This window comes from Gallus gallus, chromosome 7 (genome assembly GCF_016699485.2).
Source record: "Gallus gallus isolate bGalGal1 chromosome 7, bGalGal1.mat.broiler.GRCg7b, whole genome shotgun sequence".
In the NCBI taxonomy this organism is placed as follows: Eukaryota; Metazoa; Chordata; class Aves; order Galliformes; family Phasianidae; genus Gallus; species Gallus gallus.
In genome coordinates, this window is record NC_052538.1 from 3,437,707 (window position 1) to 3,456,516 (window position 18,810).

At 47.8% G+C, this 18,810-nt stretch overlaps 1 protein-coding gene across 6 annotated transcripts in view; it reads right to left on the reverse strand.

The window, feature by feature from the left end:
• ERBB4 (erb-b2 receptor tyrosine kinase 4) overlaps positions 1 to 18,810 on the reverse strand; it is a 491,485-nt gene that overhangs the window by 304,057 nt on the left and 168,618 nt on the right. For all 6 annotated transcript variants that reach the window (XM_015289117.4, XM_015289115.4, XM_015289118.4 and 3 more), the window contains 1 exon segment: positions 10,115 to 10,266. In XM_015289117.4, the coding sequence (XP_015144603.1) occupies positions 10,115 to 10,266 (152 nt within the window).

Sequence of the window (18,810 nt, forward strand, 5' to 3'; positions counted from 1 at the left end):
GTCAGCCTAACCTAGATGGATCAATTTGCCAGGTGAGGGTCAAGACCAATGGGTTGGGTAACTCTTTGGAAGGAATAAAAGAGGTTTTTCTCCTTAATTAAGACCACATGACCACCAACAAAGTAAGAGGAGTGGAAAAGCACCCCTCCTGCACTGCAATCAGCTGTTCCATCACACCATCCCAAATCCCAAAGAGCTTCCCATACTTTACAGGGAGGCTACAAGGGGAGAACATTTTTGATTAAAAGCCTGTGATGCCATCAAGAAAAAAGCAGAGTGAAAACATTTTGGTATGACAGAATTGCCTCATCCATGACAAACATCACCTCCTGATAAGCTCTGACCATAGGCACTTGATTTTGCATTTGATCAGTGTGAGTGATTGTGGTGTCATCCAACATGGGACACTTATAGGCAGCGCAAGAAATAAATGGCCTTTTAAGCACATTTCGTTCTTATATGTGCATCGCTCTGTTAAAATAATTCATTGTATCCTAATGAAATGAGCATGACGGGCTGGAGGAATGAATGAACACCCACTGCCCAGTGATGGATATTGATGCACAGGGTTGGAGGAGCTGTAATGGAACGGTTTTGTCTTCATTTCACATGCTACAAGCGAACTGAGTGTTGGTTTTGGGGTGTAACTGATCTACAGCAGAAACAAATCAGCTCCACAGCTAAGTGAGGAGATGAAGTGGTGGATAATCTGTAGTTTAAAACTGGCTGTTCTGCTGAGATCAGATGTCTGTTTTGGCACTGAGGTTCAGCACCCAGGGCATTCTGGGTCCAGCATCACTACTGGGCAATGCTGCTTCAGCTCCAGCCACACTGACACCGGGGCCGCCCATGGCACGGCTGGGGTTGTTCTACAGAGGTCTCCCTGTTTTAGGGACGGTACTGCACCTGCTCACAAGAACATCACGTGAAAGGGACAGAAATAAAAGGCAGATGGGGGCTTGCAGGCTTTGTTTTTTTCCTTCATCACCTCCTGTACTTTTAACTGCAAGAGCCTTTTCCGAAGCACTTGAAAGTCCCTGTGGTTGCAACCATCCCGAGAACACATCTTCTTCTCTCTTTTACCTAAAAATCTCCCGTTCTCCTGAGAAATCTAAAAAAAATGTTGTTGTTTTTAATGTAAGACCTATTAGGTCATGTTTTCCACATCCTTATCAAAGCAAGGCAGTTCTTTACAGCAGATATACTTTCTAGCTGATCACTCAGCGGGACTGAAAGGAATCCAGCAACATCATCTTCTTCCTGAAGAGGGTATTTTGCAGTTTTGCAGAGACAGCCATTAATTCCTTGATATTCGTTATAGATTTTCCTTTCTCAGGCTTTCACTCTGCTCGGCGTTCTTGAAGGATGAATGGCTCACTATTATTCCTGAGGCACGCACTACACATGTGCCTCCCCATCCCTTCCACTGTCCCCTGTCCATTTTGCAGGGGGTAGTGCAAGGGCATAGGTGCCAGGGGCTGGACAGCTGTTCACAAAAGTCCCCTTCCAAATCCTTTCTACACACAAATTAGGAAGGCACGAATAGGGTTTAAAGCAATAGGCTTTCCTACCTGGAGGGAACAATATGTCTGCCATCAGCTGTGTGCTACGGTGGATTTTCTTGCTGATGGGTAAGGATCACTTGGACTTAAGAATTCATAGTGTTTCACAACTCCTTTGAGGTCTGAATCAGTCCCAAAATATCAGAAATCAGAATGAGATCCTGCCACCATTCAAGCTTGTAGGCCGTTCAGTTGCATCCTTTGCATCCTATTCAGACTGAATGGCAGTTGCTTTGAGGCTCTCTTGTCTCCAGTTTGGGCTCCTCAAGGCTGTTTTCTCAAAGCATGAGCAAAGGCTCTCTTACAGAATGCATTTTTGGTATAACCCCTCCTTCCAGTAGGCAACATTAAGTTATCACTTATTTTCCCTGCACAGAAAAGTGCAGTTTTTTTCAAAACTAGCATGGTATTTCCACCCTCCTTTTGACATTTTCAAGTTCATTACACTCAGGTAGTACCACAAAGCATGTCATTCCTCCTCTCTGGCAGGACTAATCACCACCAAAGGGGAAAAAGGAACACTACACACTATTCAATATAGAACGTGGACACTATTAGCCTCCTACCTAACTTCAAACAGAAGCGCAAGAATATTTGCATGGTCTGGGTTGAAAAGGACCACAGTGATCATCCAGTTCCAACCACCCTGCTATGTGCAGGGTCGCCAACCACCAGACCAGGCTGCCCAGAGCCACATCCAGCCTGGCCTTCAATGCCTCCAGGGATGGGGAATCAACAACCTCCTTGGGCAACCTGTTCCAGTGCGTCACCACCTCCTTGGGGTGAAAAACTTCCACCTAACATCCAACCTAAACCTCCCCTGTCTCAGTTTAAAGCCATTCCCCCTTGTCCTATCACTAACCACCCTTATAAGCAGTCTTAAAGAAGAAGTCAAAGGGAATACCCGTACTCAACCACCTGAACAAGTACTGTTCTTATTGCATCCTCATGGCTTTAGCAAAGCCCTCCTGATTTAACCTGTGATGATGTTTGGTGCTGGGGACACCCCAGAAACACCTGATTATGTGCCCCATGAGGGTTAGCATGCAGTGCCACTCTCTGCCCCTGGCAAGCCCTGAACAACCGAGCGGCAGCCACAAGGACATGGCTTTGGGACCACTGGTGGATGGGTGGATGTTCAGGAAGGCCACCCCCTCCTGTGCCTGCTGGGCACACGCAGCTCTGCCATCAGGTGGCCCTGTGCTAGTATCAGGGCTGGGGGAGTGTTAATGCTGCTAAATGCTGCAATCTGCACAATTCTGCTGACGGTTCCGAACTATAAAAGCCCTCTGGCAGGCAGCTACAGAGGAAACCTTTAAAATTGATCTGGTTTAGCACAAAAACTGTTGGCTAAGCCTCCATCCATCCCTCTGCTCCTCCACCCCTTGACACAGCTTACAGCAAAAGACTTTGCTTTCCCTTTCATACAGCTTTTAACAGCAATTCAAGCCCATTGATCCAGGACTTTGAGTTGGTGTATTACAATGCAAGATTATTCAGCTCTCTGACAGTCAGTTTGTTAAATTTCATTTTATTCCATAGTAAAATGGGATAAGAGAGAGGGAGGGCTAGGGGAAAAACTGTCAATTCATTCCCTAAATGCTGAGAAGAAAAGATACTCGAAGGAAAGCACAGCATGCTTGCACTTAGTGCATACCACTCTGCAACAATTAGATATCTCTGTAGGTACCTATACCTCATCTGAGCCTCCCTCGACTTCATTCTCTGCTCCATGGCAGGACTTGAGATAATGGTTGGACAAAGAAGAGAAGAAATAATCTTAAAAGTCACCCGAGTGGAGTTTGTCAGGGAACAGTATGAAGCAGGGGAGGTTCCTCCAGTGTCAACTTAGGGTTAAGATTAGACTCAGAACTCACTGCACTCACCATTGGCACCAGATGCAGACAGCCCTCTTTCTGAGGTACAAAGAAAAGCAATCATTTTCTTTCTAACCTAGTAAATCCATTTATAATTTGGAAGTGTTTGCAACCAGTCTTTTTTCTTGTTGTTGGTTAGCTTAACTTTACCTCCTTGTTTGATTTAGCACGGCTTCAATTAAGCCAACATTTCCCAACACGTAGGTAAGGAGAGGTTTACATTTACAAGAGGAAGATCATTAGAAGCATAAGGTGGTTGAAAGGAAAAGCATAACTCATTTCACTTGCCTGGAGGGCAGAAGAGCTTCTAAGAGAAACACCGCCTAATTAAGAAGGTTTGCACTGTTCTATGTTTAATAACATTCTCCTCCCACCAGCAGTGCCTTTACAGTGCCTGCCCAGCACTTTGGCATGCTGGCTTCGCTAAACACCTTACAGATACACACCTCTGCAAGAACACTCCCATACCTGCCTGGCCTCTGCAAGGTGCTGGAGGAGCTGGCGAGGGTCATAAGGGTCAGTGGGAAGGACAGATCTCCAGATCTCTGCCCCACATCAGGAGGGGTACAGGAACCTGGAAAGCGCTGGGTGCCGGCACACCGCCCCACATGAAAACAGGAGGCTTTGCTGCAGCCATGAGAACAGGATGGCAGGAGCAAAAGGGATTAGTGATGTGGAGCATGTGCGTGGGTTTGGGTTGCTGTGAATAATTTAAGTCAGACTCCTTTTATCTCTCAAGAGTTGCTATCACTGCCACGCACATGAATCAGACAGGCTTCCAGGGCGGCAGGAGGTGGGGTGCCTCCAGTACAATGGGAGCTGAAAGGGAGAGGCTAAAAGACAGCTTAAAGAGACTTCTTAATCACCCTGGACTTCAAATCTCTACCTGCCATCCTCTCATCTCCACGTGTGACACAGCTGAAGGACGTTCTCCCAAACTGAAGGCTTCTCCGCCACGGCAGGGGCAGCTGGAGAGCTGGCAATGTGGGAGATGAAGCCTCAGGTTGGGATCAGTCCCTTTGGCGGAGCCCTGCCTCCCCAGAGCTCTGCCCAGCCTGGCACACAGCTGCATGCACTGACCCTGGGTCACAGCAGGAGCTGGCATTTATGCAGCACGCTGCTCCTCTCGCAAACACAAGTGGTTATTTCAAAGTCTGTCTTACACACGAAGCCACCAAAAATAATTGCTAAATTAATGGGGAAATCGCTAATGTACATACATTTGGCCATGGCTTGGCAAACCCAGCTTGAGGATTAATTGTATATTAATTCTCCTCTCTGTTTGCTTTGCAGAAGCTAAAAATTTAATTCAAACAGAAGAGTACCAGCTTGCACAGTCTTTAAGTTACACTTTCAGCCTCAAAGCCAATCCAAAGCTGCCCTGCAGAGCAGCCCTGGGGTGGTTTGGCAGCGCTGGTGGGGAAAAGAGGATGACAGAAAGGCACACTGATGGGTTTATCACATTACTGTAGGTGCAGGAGGTTGGCTCTGTGTATGAAAGAGAAGCGATCCTCCCGGCCCCGTTATCCTGCCTGCTGCAATGCCCTGGGCAGCCATGAAAATAAAAGAACAGAGATGGGAGGAGTGTAAAAACAGAGTGGAAAGCTGGCTGTGGGGAACCAACAAGAACATGAGTGAGAAACGGAGCCGTGGAGTTTGTAAACAGCATTAAAAAAAAAACACTCCGCAAGAGCCGGACAGAAATAGCTGTGTGCTGAGCTGCAGGGCTGGGAGCAAAAGCAAATGCATTTGTTTAACCCCGTGCTCCTCCTGCTGCGGCCGATGGCTTCAGGGTTATTTGTCACTGGAGGGGGAACGCATAGCCAGGCACTATGGGGCTGTCCTGGCAGGAGAGCAGGGAGGGAGCAGGTGGGGGGTCAGGGGCCACACAGGCAGCCCTGGGTAAGGGTGCTGCTGGAAAGGGCTCCTGGGGAGTGGTGGGGTTGGGATGGTGCTGGAGGAGACGATGTTAGGGACTGCACGGTGTATAACGCTGGTCTTCAGTACGGGTGCATGCAGCAAGCACCAAGCTGTTGTCTCACCCCACAGGTACAAGGGCAGTGTGAATGCTGCTGACAGCTAGTAGCGAGGGAGGAGAGCAGGACAGCACAGTGCTTCAAGAGGTGATGGGTGTTGCTCTGGAAGTGCTGATCCCTGCCCTGAGGTTGCTGGACCACTCCTTTCTTTCATCATCTCACTTCTTACTGTATCATTGCACTGCACCATTCTCAAGGCATGGCTGCAGCATGGCTTGCCATCTGACCACTCGTTTTTGCATGCAGGACAGATCTGGATGACCCCACAAACATGAGCCGTTGCTTCCCTTGGCAATCAATACTCCCTGCCAAGATTATTTTAAGTTACAGCTTCTGCAGAAGCAAAAGGAAATGAAAGAAAAAGCCATCCTCCTGGAGAAGAGCTGTACCACAGATGCATCATGCAGCTGGCCTCTGCTCCCACTCCACCCTCTGAGTTTAGGATCCAACTTGCTTCAAACGCATCTCAGGTTCATCCAACACAGTTGGCAGCTGATCCCAGCCGGTGTAAAACATTCTGTCCATGCCAGGAGCACGGCCTGGCATGCCCCTGGCCTCCTGTAACCCACCCAGCGCAACAGCTGCCTTGATTGCTTTTGTGTGCCTCAGCCAGATACAGGCAGAAGGTCAGAGGTGTCCTCTTTCCATGGAGGTGGTGTGTGTGGCACACACTGCACTGCCCAGCACACCGCTCTGCTCGGCTCTGATGCTTTGTATTCTAATGGCAAGGTGCTGGGAAGGCAATTGCAAATAAGTAAGTGCACGTATTTGATTTCCAGGTCTGCTATTACGTAGAGGCCTCTTTGCCTCTTGCCAGCCAAAGATGATACATACTGGTGAGGCTGTCCAGATGCAACTCACTGAAGGAGAGATGCCACAGGGCAGATTTACCCCTCTAAATCTCCTAGGGATGGACTACAATGCACTTCTGGAGAGAATTCCCCTCCCTACAGACAGAGCCACCCTACAGCACTTCCTTTTTGGGGTCTTCTGACAGGTGCTACTCCCTGTCCCTCATCCAAGCCTGCCAGCTGGGAATTCACCTCGCTGCAGAAGAGGACACGGGGCTGTTCCCTGCGGTGATCTGCTGAGCAAACTGGACTCCTGTCTTGGAGCTCCTCATTGCAGCACGTCTGTTCAGCCTGCAGGCTCTCTCCTGCTCATCAAGGCAGCCAGAGCTTTCGGAAGGGTCTGCACAGGCCTGTTTCGTTGCAGGAGACTAGAAAGCTTTTCAAAACTACACAGTACTTATTTTTTTGACCAGATGCAGCTCTGAACGTCGATGGGCAGCGAGGTGTGCAACAGCTCCTGCCCTGCCTGTGCTGGAAGCCTCCCTCGGAGGAGCTCTGTCTGAACCAGTCTTCCTCCAAGACTGAACGCAACCAGAAGCAAAAATAAACTGTATTCTCCATAGAAAACCCCAGCCCTCGCATTCCACCTGCCACAAAGTGTAAGCGTCACTGTAAGGGAGATAATAAATATGGGCTCAGAGCACACGGTTATGCATGCTGACAGAGGGAAGAAGGGGCTACACATTTGTGCAGAAACTGCAGCAGCAATAAAGCTGCCTGCCACATAGCTCACGCCCAGCAAATGACATGCAGAGAGTGCTAACAGCCGTGGTTCAGGGAACTACAGCGGCACTGCCGAGGTAAATGAAGAAAGAATTTAAAAGGCAGTGGTAGATCATTTCTGAAGGCCGTTGATTGCAGTTAGAAATAAGTTTCACAATCGTTTGGGAGAGTTATTGCAGTGCGTGGTGCAGAACTTCAGTCATGTCTTCAAAAATAAATAATCTGAATTGGTTAAATAAAACCCAGGGACAAGAAGACAATCTTCTGACTGTGAACTGCTGAAAGGCTGGGGGTTGGTCAGAGGTAAGTGTCATTTACCAAATGTGTTTAAGAGAAGAAGAGTGCCTACAGAAGGTGGTTTCGTGGTACGCTAATTTTGTATTTCATTTAGAACATTCAGTACAGAGACACTGTTATGAAAGTAAGAACTGTCCACAATACAAGTTGTCAGTTTCGCCAAGTGGCACCAAAACAGGGTCCTGCTTCTGGAATCAGTCATTTGCAGTAGGAATCTGATCTACAGCAGGTATCTGATCTACAATAGGTATCTGATCTACCAGGAAATTCCAGACAGAGAGAAAAACCTCAGCCCTGCCTCACACCACGATCCCCCTCCCCAGTTTGGCTACCCACAAGCAGGTGATACCCAGCTCCCCAAAGCAAGACAGCAGACGCATGCTCACAGCCCGCACCAAATCAGGACTGCTAGGAAGAACGAGGAGCGTGTTCAAACCTTTCTTGGGTGAACAGAGCTACTTGTGGTCTCAACACCATGCTTCAAAGCTGAGCGGCTGAGCATGTCATTGAGGTGACGTGCAGCCCTCTTTAGTCTCAATCAGCAGATATCCGGAGAGCTAACTCACACACTTAAAGCAAATCTACTTAGGAAATAAGCGTCTGAATAAACGTGAAAGATGGGACGCCGATCTTTTAATCTTCCTCTGCAGGGTAAATAAAATTATAGAGCTTTTTTCTTCCCCCACTTGAACTCATTTATGATATTCATTTACGAGTGCGTGACATGACAGCACAGCAGGCATCACCAGCTAGGTCTTCCCTCTTCCCTTGGGCGATGGGCAGTCCAGCTATGCCAAGCAGAACCAAGGGGACACAGTGCCAGTGTACTCGCTGGACAGATGCACAGACAACCCAAACCACTGATGGCCTGCTTGAAGGTAAAGTAGGCAGCTTTTGCAGGAGACTGAGAAAAACAGAGCAGACTGGCAGAACGTCACAGTGCAGGATGAGTGCAACACGTTGAAGTCAAGGAGACAAATGGCTTTTCATTTACTTATCTCCCATCTGCCACCTTCGTTTGGCCATTCAAATCATTTTTTAAACGATAAAACAAGTAATACTGCCTAACTAATGAATGTGGAATTATCGGTGTAAATATGCCAAATCTTATTTATTTATTCACCTCACTAAGAACACGTTCTCCTCTGTTTGGTTTTCTATTTTAATGACCACCATTTATCACATTACCTGGAGTTTTAGTTTGCTGGGTGTTGTTTCAAGTCCTGCTCTTTGCTGGGACTTCTCTGAGAGTGCAGTCTCAGGTACGACAAGTGATAACACCAATAAAAAAGCAATAGAAACTGTTGCCAAGAAGCAAACACGATCAGACCACCATCTTTCACTACCAGAGCCCTTTTTCCTTGCTCTCATTTGCTGATTTTAGTGCCACATTACTCCTAACATTTAACTCTCCTTATGGCAGCTCTCGACAAGGTGATTCCCTCACTGACCACTAACTTGCTTTCCACACCTATTCCTGGTCAAAGCAGGAAGGGTGGGAAGCTTAAGAGGGTAAACTATCTGCAACGCATTTGGCGGCATGCACAATGACTCCACTGGGGGTTCTGGGGAGCTTCTGGAACCCCAGTGATGCCTGAAGCAGTGCAGGGATCCTGCCCTCACAAGAAGTCTATGCGGTGGGCAACGTTAGTCCAGCTGCCCCAAGGCTATCTATTTCAGAGCACAAGCACATAGGCGTTTTCCCCACCTGTCACAACTGTGAAATGCACAGATAGCATTTACTTCCGAGGCATTCGTCGCTCAAATTAACAGGCAACCTGTTAGTCTGAGTGCAATTAGCACCCCAAACTGCACTCCAGACGTGTATCTGGTAGCGGGATTCTGCTTGCAGATCTTTCAACAGCTTTGAGCAAATGAAGGCCGATGTACAAAGCAGAAATCCTGTGAAATCCCCAACAAATTTAACATGAAGCACAGCTAAGCACAGTGCTAGAGAATCTGCTTTGCTGTTGTTAGAACCCATAATAGAAAGTTCAGGTTTTTGTGAACTGAAGCTGAGCACCAGGCTCGCCCGTGAGCCGATAAGCGAGTGCCTGGGTGTAACACAACCTGTGGGGTTGCCTGGATTGGAACTCCTCCACTCCCCCATGTGCTCCTTATGAAAATGGCACTTACACACAGACACGCATCTCGAAACGTGACCTGAGCGCTTTGCGGAATGAGATGTGAGCCATTCTACACAATCCGAGCAGCACAAATCTGTGCCGTGGGCTGACTTCTATTTGAGAGCATGACCTGTGCATCCTGTAACCCCAGCACCACGAGCCGTGTTTCCTGCCATGGCCCTCACACCTAGGCACCAAGTTTCCTCCATATTTGTAGTCACGTTGCCTGCAGCGTCCTCCAGTGCCAGCCTGTGAGTGTTGGATCACTACCAACTAGGACTTTTCCCAACATAATCAATTCTGGCATGCCAAATAGCAATGGGCTTAAATTCTTCTAATTGGGCATTCACCTCCTACTCACTGTAGTTGCTGCCCTCTTAACAGGTAACACACAGACCATGCCAAAACACTCCTCCTCAAACCCAAAGGCTAAAAGCGAATTACTTATACAAAACAGGAAATTCTCTCGAGTGACACACTGCCAGAGCACACAACCCCAGCTCCATGGGGTAGGAGAGCCTTGAACTATCACAGACCTCCTCCAGACTCTGAATGCTCCATTAGGGTCATAACTCCGGCCCAGCATCCATGGCCACTCCTCTATATGTATAAGATGGAGGAAATAACGAGAAGGTTGCTTACCCGCAGGAAGGAGAGGTCTCTGTTGTGCTCGATGCTGGTGATTTCCAGGTTGCCCATAACTACCTCGCAGTTCTCATAGTACTTGCGCAGGGCCCGGTACTGCTGCTCCAGGTCAGAGAGGGAGCTCAGCTTGTTCTCTGTGCCAGCACACACTGCAAGAAACCACAAGCACAATCAGGTGAGTAAGAAAACACGGGAGCAAAGAAAGAGGTATGTTTTACATCCAGGGATACAGGTAACTGCAATAAACATTCTGAATTATTCAGAGGATTGGGTATGAGCAGCAGATGGGGGAAGACCCAGGGTCACCTCAGCCAACTAAACACCTCTCACCAAAGGGAGGTGCTGCTATTTACTGCTGCATATGCAGAGGGGTGGGAAACGCAGCAACACAGAACAAATGGATAACAGCCCACAATTTAAAGGACATAGGGACAAAGAGACCTGAGTGGACCCGCATTGGCCAGCATTATTCCTGTCAGCTGATGTCTAAGAGAGGTCTGCCAAAAAACCAAGAGCAAGCTACCCAAAAGGCTGGGACCCAGCATCGTTCCCCCTACTCTCCCCCAGGGTCCCCAGCACTTCCCTGCTTAGCACGGTTCAACAGAAGAAAGAGAAGAGCAAGAAGTCTTTCCGTAAGCCACCAGACTGTGATCTGAATGCACAAGGGAGATGTGCCAGATGAGCGAGGCAATCCCAGCCTAATACAGTCAGTTTTCAGAAGCTGCTCTTTAATATTACAGTACTCTGATCTTGAAGTTCGGTTCAAAGCTAGTGCTGAATTATTGCTCTGCTCAGTCTATTAGATGGCCGTGCATCAAGCAGGGACAAAAATGAATCCGATAAAAAAATACAGAAGCAGCATTTTACAGCAGCATTACTTCACGTAGCTCTCAGCCTGTCCGACAGCAGTGCTACTTAAATGTTGGAGCGTGCTGGTGGGCTTCTTCTTGTGCACACTTACTTTTGCTCTTTACCTACAGCTTCTGGGACGTTCCTACCAGTGGGCAAATTAATCTGCATATACCCAAACTTTTGAAATGAGCGTTATTGCTCCCAATTACAAAACCAGTTTGTTTGCTTTTTCCTTGAAAGCAGCAGCAGCAGCATCTATCACAACAAGATTGACTGTGTTTCCAGCCGAATAAGTATTATTCTGTCTTACGGCTCCCGAGGACTAATAAATAATTTCTGTTCCATTTTGCAATCGGTGCTAAGGATCAGCATAGCTCAGAAAACAATTCCAGCAGCTCAGCTAATAAAGCTATCCAGCGCAACGCTGCCGTTTCGTGTTGCACGCACATTAAATGTTTCGTGAAAGCTAATTTAGCCATTTCTTGCTGTAGGGAGGCAGAACATTTGGAGCCCGCTCTTGCAGCAACACGAGTGAAACCAGCCGAGATGGAAACCGATGTGCCAATGCAAAACAGTAGGAAAGCCAGGCAAATGACTGGGTTGTTTGTCTCCTGCAGGAGAATGGAGCTGGGAGAGCACCTCCATCCTTCCCACAGTCTTTCCAACTGCAACTGGCATTTCTGTGCCGGAGCATCTCTGAAATAAAGTGCCAAAATAAACACGAGTGCGACAAAGCGCGTTTCCTTGTCGTGCCATACAAAAACACCATCATCCATATTTCATAAAGAAGAACCTCTTCAAAGCACTTTGTCGTGCGCTGGTAAACACGTTATCTTATATAGCCCCAGAAACTGATGAATGGTATGAAAATAAAGATTATGTGTTGAAAGCAGCCCCTGCAGCACATCCTCTCTTGGGTTCATAAAAAATACTAATACATCTGTCTCTAACAGTGGTCAAAACAGTACTAGCTTGAATACATTCCCAGCCTGTAGCTTCTCCCAGCACTGGATCTGAATGTAAACCTGAGAGCGAGCACGCTCCTGACTCACCCAGCAGATTTTGCACAGGTGTCTCAATGAGGGAAACCCTTCACAGACATTTCCATGCTGCACACACAGGAAAACCTGACATCCCTATACAGACTTGCAGACACAAACCCAGAGAGCTGCTGACCTGTGCCAGGCTACCAGCGTGCTGTGATGCTCTCAAATCCGTTTCTCTACAAACAAGCCCACTGCCACGCTCTCTCTTGGGACTGCAAAGTAATTACAGGTAGATGCCCAGAGACAGCCACAACTAATATCACCTTCCCAGCACCTTCAGACCTCGGCAGCCCTGTGTCAGCTTCTCATTTAAATCCCAAACCTGGTCCATGTGGGGGAGCTGCACATAGTGCATCCTCCTGCTGTGCAGAGTGCAACCAGCAGAAACAAAAATGGGAAACTTACAATTCCTGCTCCCAAGGACCCGGAGTAAATCTACAGCTTGTTCATTTTAATTCATTTTATTGATGTCTTCTGACCCTGATGACCCTTTCCCATGCTTTGCTGCAATCCAGAAGCCAACTTGTCCTGCAGTGGGAGCTGAGAGCTGCCTCTTTGCAAAGGAGGATGGAAATTGGCATCCAGCCCCTGAAGCAGTTTCATGCAGTAGGCAAAACATGGATTTCATTGGTAAGACAACAAATTTTCACTGAAATAGGAATTTTAGGAAGGAAAATGTAAAATTAATTCCAACACCACTATTTTTTAATATAATTACCTCATGCCCAGCCCATTTGATGCAATGGCTTAGGCACTGATGCTTCAGGTTCAGTTGCTTACTTATTCCCAGCTACCTAAAGTGACAGAGAACTGCTGCAGCTCCTAATGGCCCTAATTACAGCAGTCATAATTGTCTGTGTTGGATTGAACTTAGGTATTTCATCAATATTCATGCACATCTCTTTGAAATTAATTTCCCATTGACATTTTTTCCTAACGAAGCCACACCATTCAGATGTTCACTCAGAGGTAGGAAACAGTTGAGGCGTTTGAAAATGTCCTTTTGTTTCCACTTTTTGGGCCATTCTTTCTTTGCTCCACTGATGATACATAGAATTATAGAATCGTTGCATGGCCTGGGTTGAAAAGGACCACAATGCTCATCTCAATCCAACCCCCTGCTATGTGCAGGGTCGCCAACCACCAGACCAGGCTGCCCAGAGCCACGTCCAGCCTGGCATTGAATGCCTCCAGGGATGGGGCATCCACAGCCTCCTTGGGCAACCTGTTCCAAATACATCTACATGTTGTGTTACGAAACAGTTTTGACTCAGTCTGGCTCTGCTTCTTGTAATTCTAGCTGATTTGGTAATCCTCCCAGCTCAGCAGACGAGCTAACTTTGGCAAGGAAGGAGGGAGACCCGCTTCATGTTTTCATTCATTCCCACTGCATCTGCCTACATCTGGAGTTACTCAGGACACATGAATGCCATCCTATCGCATGAGGATACATCACAGGACTCAACAGAGCTGCCCCTGGGGGATGCCGTGCCCCCAAGGTCTCCCTGTTATTGCGTTGCCTTACACACAAGGTAGTGCAGATCTCCATGTGAGAGCCCAGCAGTGTGTCTCCGCACATCCCCTTCTTGTTGATGGAGCAGACCAAAACCACTAAGAGGCTTCAATGCTCTGATGTGCTCATTTCAGGAAAACAGAATAATACGGTCTTTTATCCCGGCCAGGAAGAGCTAAACAACCTCTTCCTAACACAGCCTTTCGGTACTTCCCTCTAATTTATTTACTTAATTAGCTGCCTTTTTACAAACAGCACCATTATCAGGGTTTCCTGAAAGGCAGCCGAAGTAACTGTTTATTAATAATTGCAAACGCTCCCGGCAATTTGCTGAGACCCCCCAGATGGGGGGAAAATACTCGAGCAGCTAATTACCAGCATCTCATAGCAGCCCCCATTCATTTCCTAAAGCTCTCCACTCTCAGCACTAGTCTGGGTACCCTGGGCATAGAAGAAGGGGTAAGCAGTTTTAATCCTTCCATTATTTCACAACTCTCTTTGAAGGAGGTGCAGAAGCCAGGTTTTTGCTTGCAATTAGCCACATCCTAATGAAGGGGGGCCCTGCCTGCTCTCACAGTCTTACAGATGGCTCCTGGGAGAAGGCCAAAACCTACCTGAGGTCACCAGCCACTCTCCTTTAACCCTAGTGGCTTCTGGTTTTAAAATGAGAGGCTTTTCTTCCTTCCTTCCCTAGGGGTCAAAGCTACTTAGCGGTCTCACAAAGACTACCAAGCCATGCTTTGGGAGGGTGATGCCACCTCCAGCCGGGGCCCATCAGCTGCCATCTGCAACAAGCAGATCCTTCTCACTGCTCCTAACAAGGAAACAGGCACAGTGAGGATTGACAGGGATTGTAACTTCATCGAGAAGGATTATTTATGTGTGATTACACTTCCCTGAGCTGACGGCACCCCGTCCTTGCACTGAGCTCTCCAAAACCTGTCTGGTTGATGCTGAGCAGCATATTTTACTGATGGAGTGCTCATGTTTGTATCAACCAAAACACGGCATCAAAAATGTTGACCTGATTTATGCTGCGGCATTTCAAGGATAATTGCCTGTGCCGACCGAGTCAAGCCATTGTCATCTGCTTGTCTTATGTAAACATTTACGGCGTTGTTTCACCTTTAGCTTCCTCTTGTATGTATTGTGGTATGGAAAGGGCACAACGGGACAGATGTGCTACAAGGCTACCACAATAAAAAAGCAGAAATTAATACAAGAGGCTTTGCCAGCGGTTCCTTTTTTCCAAGGGTGCATACCAAGTTATTTTCTCTGGGTACATCTCCCTTTCTTCTTCTCCCTACTCTTGCACACACACACTTTGCTCATTTTGTTCTATTTTGAGGGTAAATAGTTGCTCCTTAACTATAATGTAGGTACTGGACTTGACAAGCAATTAAAGCAAACAATTTCCACTCATCTAACTTTGCCAAATTAGTCATCTGCCATCTGCTCTATCATCTGGCTCTCCTTGAGGTCTTGCTGTGAAGCTGGAAGCGCTCACTCCGACGAGGAGGCAGCAGCTAAGCCTCCTGGATGCTGGGCCAAGGGACAGTGGTGACAGGGGGTGACACGGAGGTGGCAAGGGGCCCATGCCACCACCTGCACCCAATGGGCAGGGCCAGCACTGAGGCCACACTTGCTGGCTCCAGTGGTCAAACTGGTGAACTACCAGCGCTCAAGTTGCGTTAGAAAAGCATGTAGAATTAAAGATTTCTTTTACGGTCATGCAAATAAATGTTTAGTGCGGATGAATGCACAGCTTAGAGGGAGCGTGGCATTTCCTTACCAGATGCAGGATGCAAAAAATAGCTTTCCTTATTGAAATGTCTTCAGCGCTTACAGTTTAGTTCCCAATGAAGTGCCTCACCAAGCCAAGCAATTAATAGACATTATCTAAGCAATATTCAGGCAGTCTTTGCTTCCAGCTCCAGGCCCAGTGCAGGTAAAGCCTTGGTTTGAGATAGCGGAGACAAACCCTGAAATATACGAGCAGTCTTGGGGGGAAAGCAAGGCTAGGGCTGTTATTTGCAACCCAGAGCATGCAGGAAAGCATTCAGGGCGACAGGCTTATGTGTCCCTGTATTAGTCATTAAACACTGCTCCACAGTGCAGGTTAGCACACACACGCGTTGCTGCTGCTCTGAATCACTGCACGAAGAACCCACTCTCTGCTGCCTGCAAAGGTCAATACAGACTATTCCTGCAGCACCTAAAGTTGAGCTTGTAATGTGACACAATGCCAAGAACCCAAATCTCTCCCTACAGTACCAAAACACAGCCTGTCGCCAACACCTGCTGAGCAAACGAGTCTGCAAATAACTGGTCTGGAGCAACACAAGGCAACCTGTGCTTGGGCAGCTAAACGCAGAGCAGGGGCCAGGCTGAAGTCACAGACAGGCTGCCTTGGCCCTTTTCACGTAATTTCTACCCAGCCTCCACTGACAGCTTCCTTTCCCAAGTCTATCAGAGGACGGGGAGTGCTGCAGCACTGGGGATCACTCTGCTGGCCTAACCTATAAGGCACATGTGGCATTTTTGTTTCATATACTTTCAGGAATCGTCCCAAAAGATAAGCTCTAAGTAACTGTATTTGTCAAAGCCGTGTGTTATGAATTCTTTATGGATCTGTTTGCTCCATTACGTTCCCTGCTAATATTGTTTGTTCTTTCTGCTGGGATTCTTAAAACGCGCTCCGTTTATTATTTATAAAGGTTTGGGTTTCTTTCCCACCCCCAGAGGCTGCCCTTAAACTTCTGTCCATTGATTGTGACGGTATCAATTTGTAAAGGTCAACAGAAAGCCGCTTTGACAGCCCGACTCAGAAAGCAATTTTTAAATGAGCTGTTTCTCTTCCCCTACAACGGGAGATGCCGACAAAATCAAAACCCAAGGTCTTTATTTCATCGGCCCGACCAGTGGCTTTGATAGGCTTCTCACCCCCGGTGGCTGCAGAACGCCCCTTGGAAACCTGAGCTTCTCCGAGGATCTCAGAACACAACATATGAACAAGCAGGTTTAGGATGGAAAGAAGAACATTCGCTTGCTGCTCCTCCAAAAACCCCTGAGGACCTCGGTTAACAGAGCTCCAAGGGATCTCCAAAGAAACGCCACCATAATGTGGTTTTGGCCACGTACGTCCTTCTATAATGCACCAAAAACCTTGCATTTCATGCTAAAAATACCCCACAGCTGGCTGTATTAGGGAAATGGGCTGTGCCAACCTATTCTGATGCTTGCTTCAGCTTTGTCTGGGGTTGTGATCAAAAGCCAAATCAAAAGGATTCTGCCCTTTCCCCTCAATCCCATAGTTTACTGAATTCCTTAAATTTAAAACCATTGCAAGTAGGGCTGCACAATTTATAGCACTGCTACACGTGAAGAAAATCTGCCATAAATCAAAGACAACAGTTATATAAATGAGCATAAAAGTGCAGGGAAATGTCACAAGATAGCAATAAAACATCTTCACGTGGTAAATCCCAGGAGCAGAAGCACCATCAGTTTTGAGTCCTGCACTCTGCAGCAGCAGGCTTGTTTTATCAATGGGGCAATCAGCACTGCACCTTGCTCCCTTACTAACTGCAGGGCTGGGAAAAACGACCAACCCTTTGCAGGGAATTGGGGAGGGCAGGAGGCAGCTGGGATTGCATCAGCACACAGAAGGAAAAGCACAGACCCATGCATGCTCCTCTGCTGCTGAGTTTATGTGGAACAGGAACACATCCCATATTTCTATATATATATATATCTATATATAATGTACACGCACATACATATATATGCTTATATCTACAATGCAGTTGGTCTTTTTTGAGGCCTTGGTATCTTTCTTCTTGGCCCTTTTTCCTTAAAAAAACATGGAAACTGTGGGTCCTTGCTTTGTCTGCAAGAGCAAGAGCCCACCCAGGGACACGCAGGTCCCCTCCACAAAGAAGGGAGCTTTCCTGGATAGAGAAGGATACAGAAGGGACCCAAATCTCACATGGAGAGTGAACTGCCCAGATCTGCTGGCCAGACATCCCCTGGGGATCAACACACAGCCTGGGGAGGAAGTCTTCAACGACCATTCTCTGGACAGGTATGGGGCCACAAAGCCTCGCGCCGACTTCTGAAATTGAGTCCTGTAAGTGTGTAAATGCCACCAGCAGAAGAACGGGCATTTCACAGCCAAAGGCCAAGAGCTCCCTGGGATGAAGGAAAGGCAATGCCTTGCACACACCTGGAGCAGTGAGCCACCACCGCCCAGTGCCTCTGGGCTAAGTTCTTACCTCTATGCACAAGCTGTCCCCCCAGATCCTGATTAACTACAACTACAGAAAATCCCAGACCTACTCCCGACTTCTTAAGAGGACATTTACAAGCACCTTTATCCTGTAAATGGGACCCGCCAGCTCTCTGTTCAAATAACAGGTCTCAGTGACGCGCCAAAATAACCTGCTGTCTGGTTCTTAGCCTAACGCAAGGGAGAAGAAAAGCGAAAGGCACAGCAGATGTCTGGTTGCTTTTTTTGAAGACACAGATGACATATTCCCACAGATTGAAGGCAGCTTTAGATTCCTGTATCCCACAAGACGACAGCAGCATTTCTGCCCCAAGACCTCCCCACCTCATTTCCTTATCGCCAACAAACACGGAGGCAGGAGGGGGAGCGAGGCGCCCTTCTCCCTGCTGCTGGCTGGGAAGCACCGGGCACGTTATTAGCGGCCTCATTAGGAGGAAAAGGCCAGCAAGCAGTTTTCCTAACGCCGAGGACGCCGCTCTCAGGGTCCCTGTTTCATTAATGCCCTCTCCTCGCTTGCTCCACTTGATGATCTCATTAAATTGAACCTGGGAAAGGCAACAGAGGTGGGAGGGGGAGCCCGATGGGATGCACAGAGCTCCTGCCTTGTGATCCCCTTCTAAACTTGTGACCGGGGCTTTGCCACAGCCGCACACTTAAGTGATGCAGGAGCACGTGCAGGGAGAGCGGCTCAGTGCAAATTTACCCACTGCGAAATGCCCTTGGAAGTGGCAGAGAAGGGCAGGATACCTCAGTCGGCAGCACTGAGCCTGGCTCTGCGCTGCTCCCAAACATCCTTAAAAACGCAGCTCGCACCCCAAAACCAGCATCAAAAGCACTCACGGGGCGAGGAGAGCTTCCTGGGAACAGGGCACCCTTGTTTTCCTTCCTTAACGTGGGCAACCACCGTTCTCACAAAATGCGTCCGCTTTTTATTACAACGAAGAAAAGCAGCCCAGCTAGGAGCGCTAGGAACAGCTTAATTAATAACAATTAG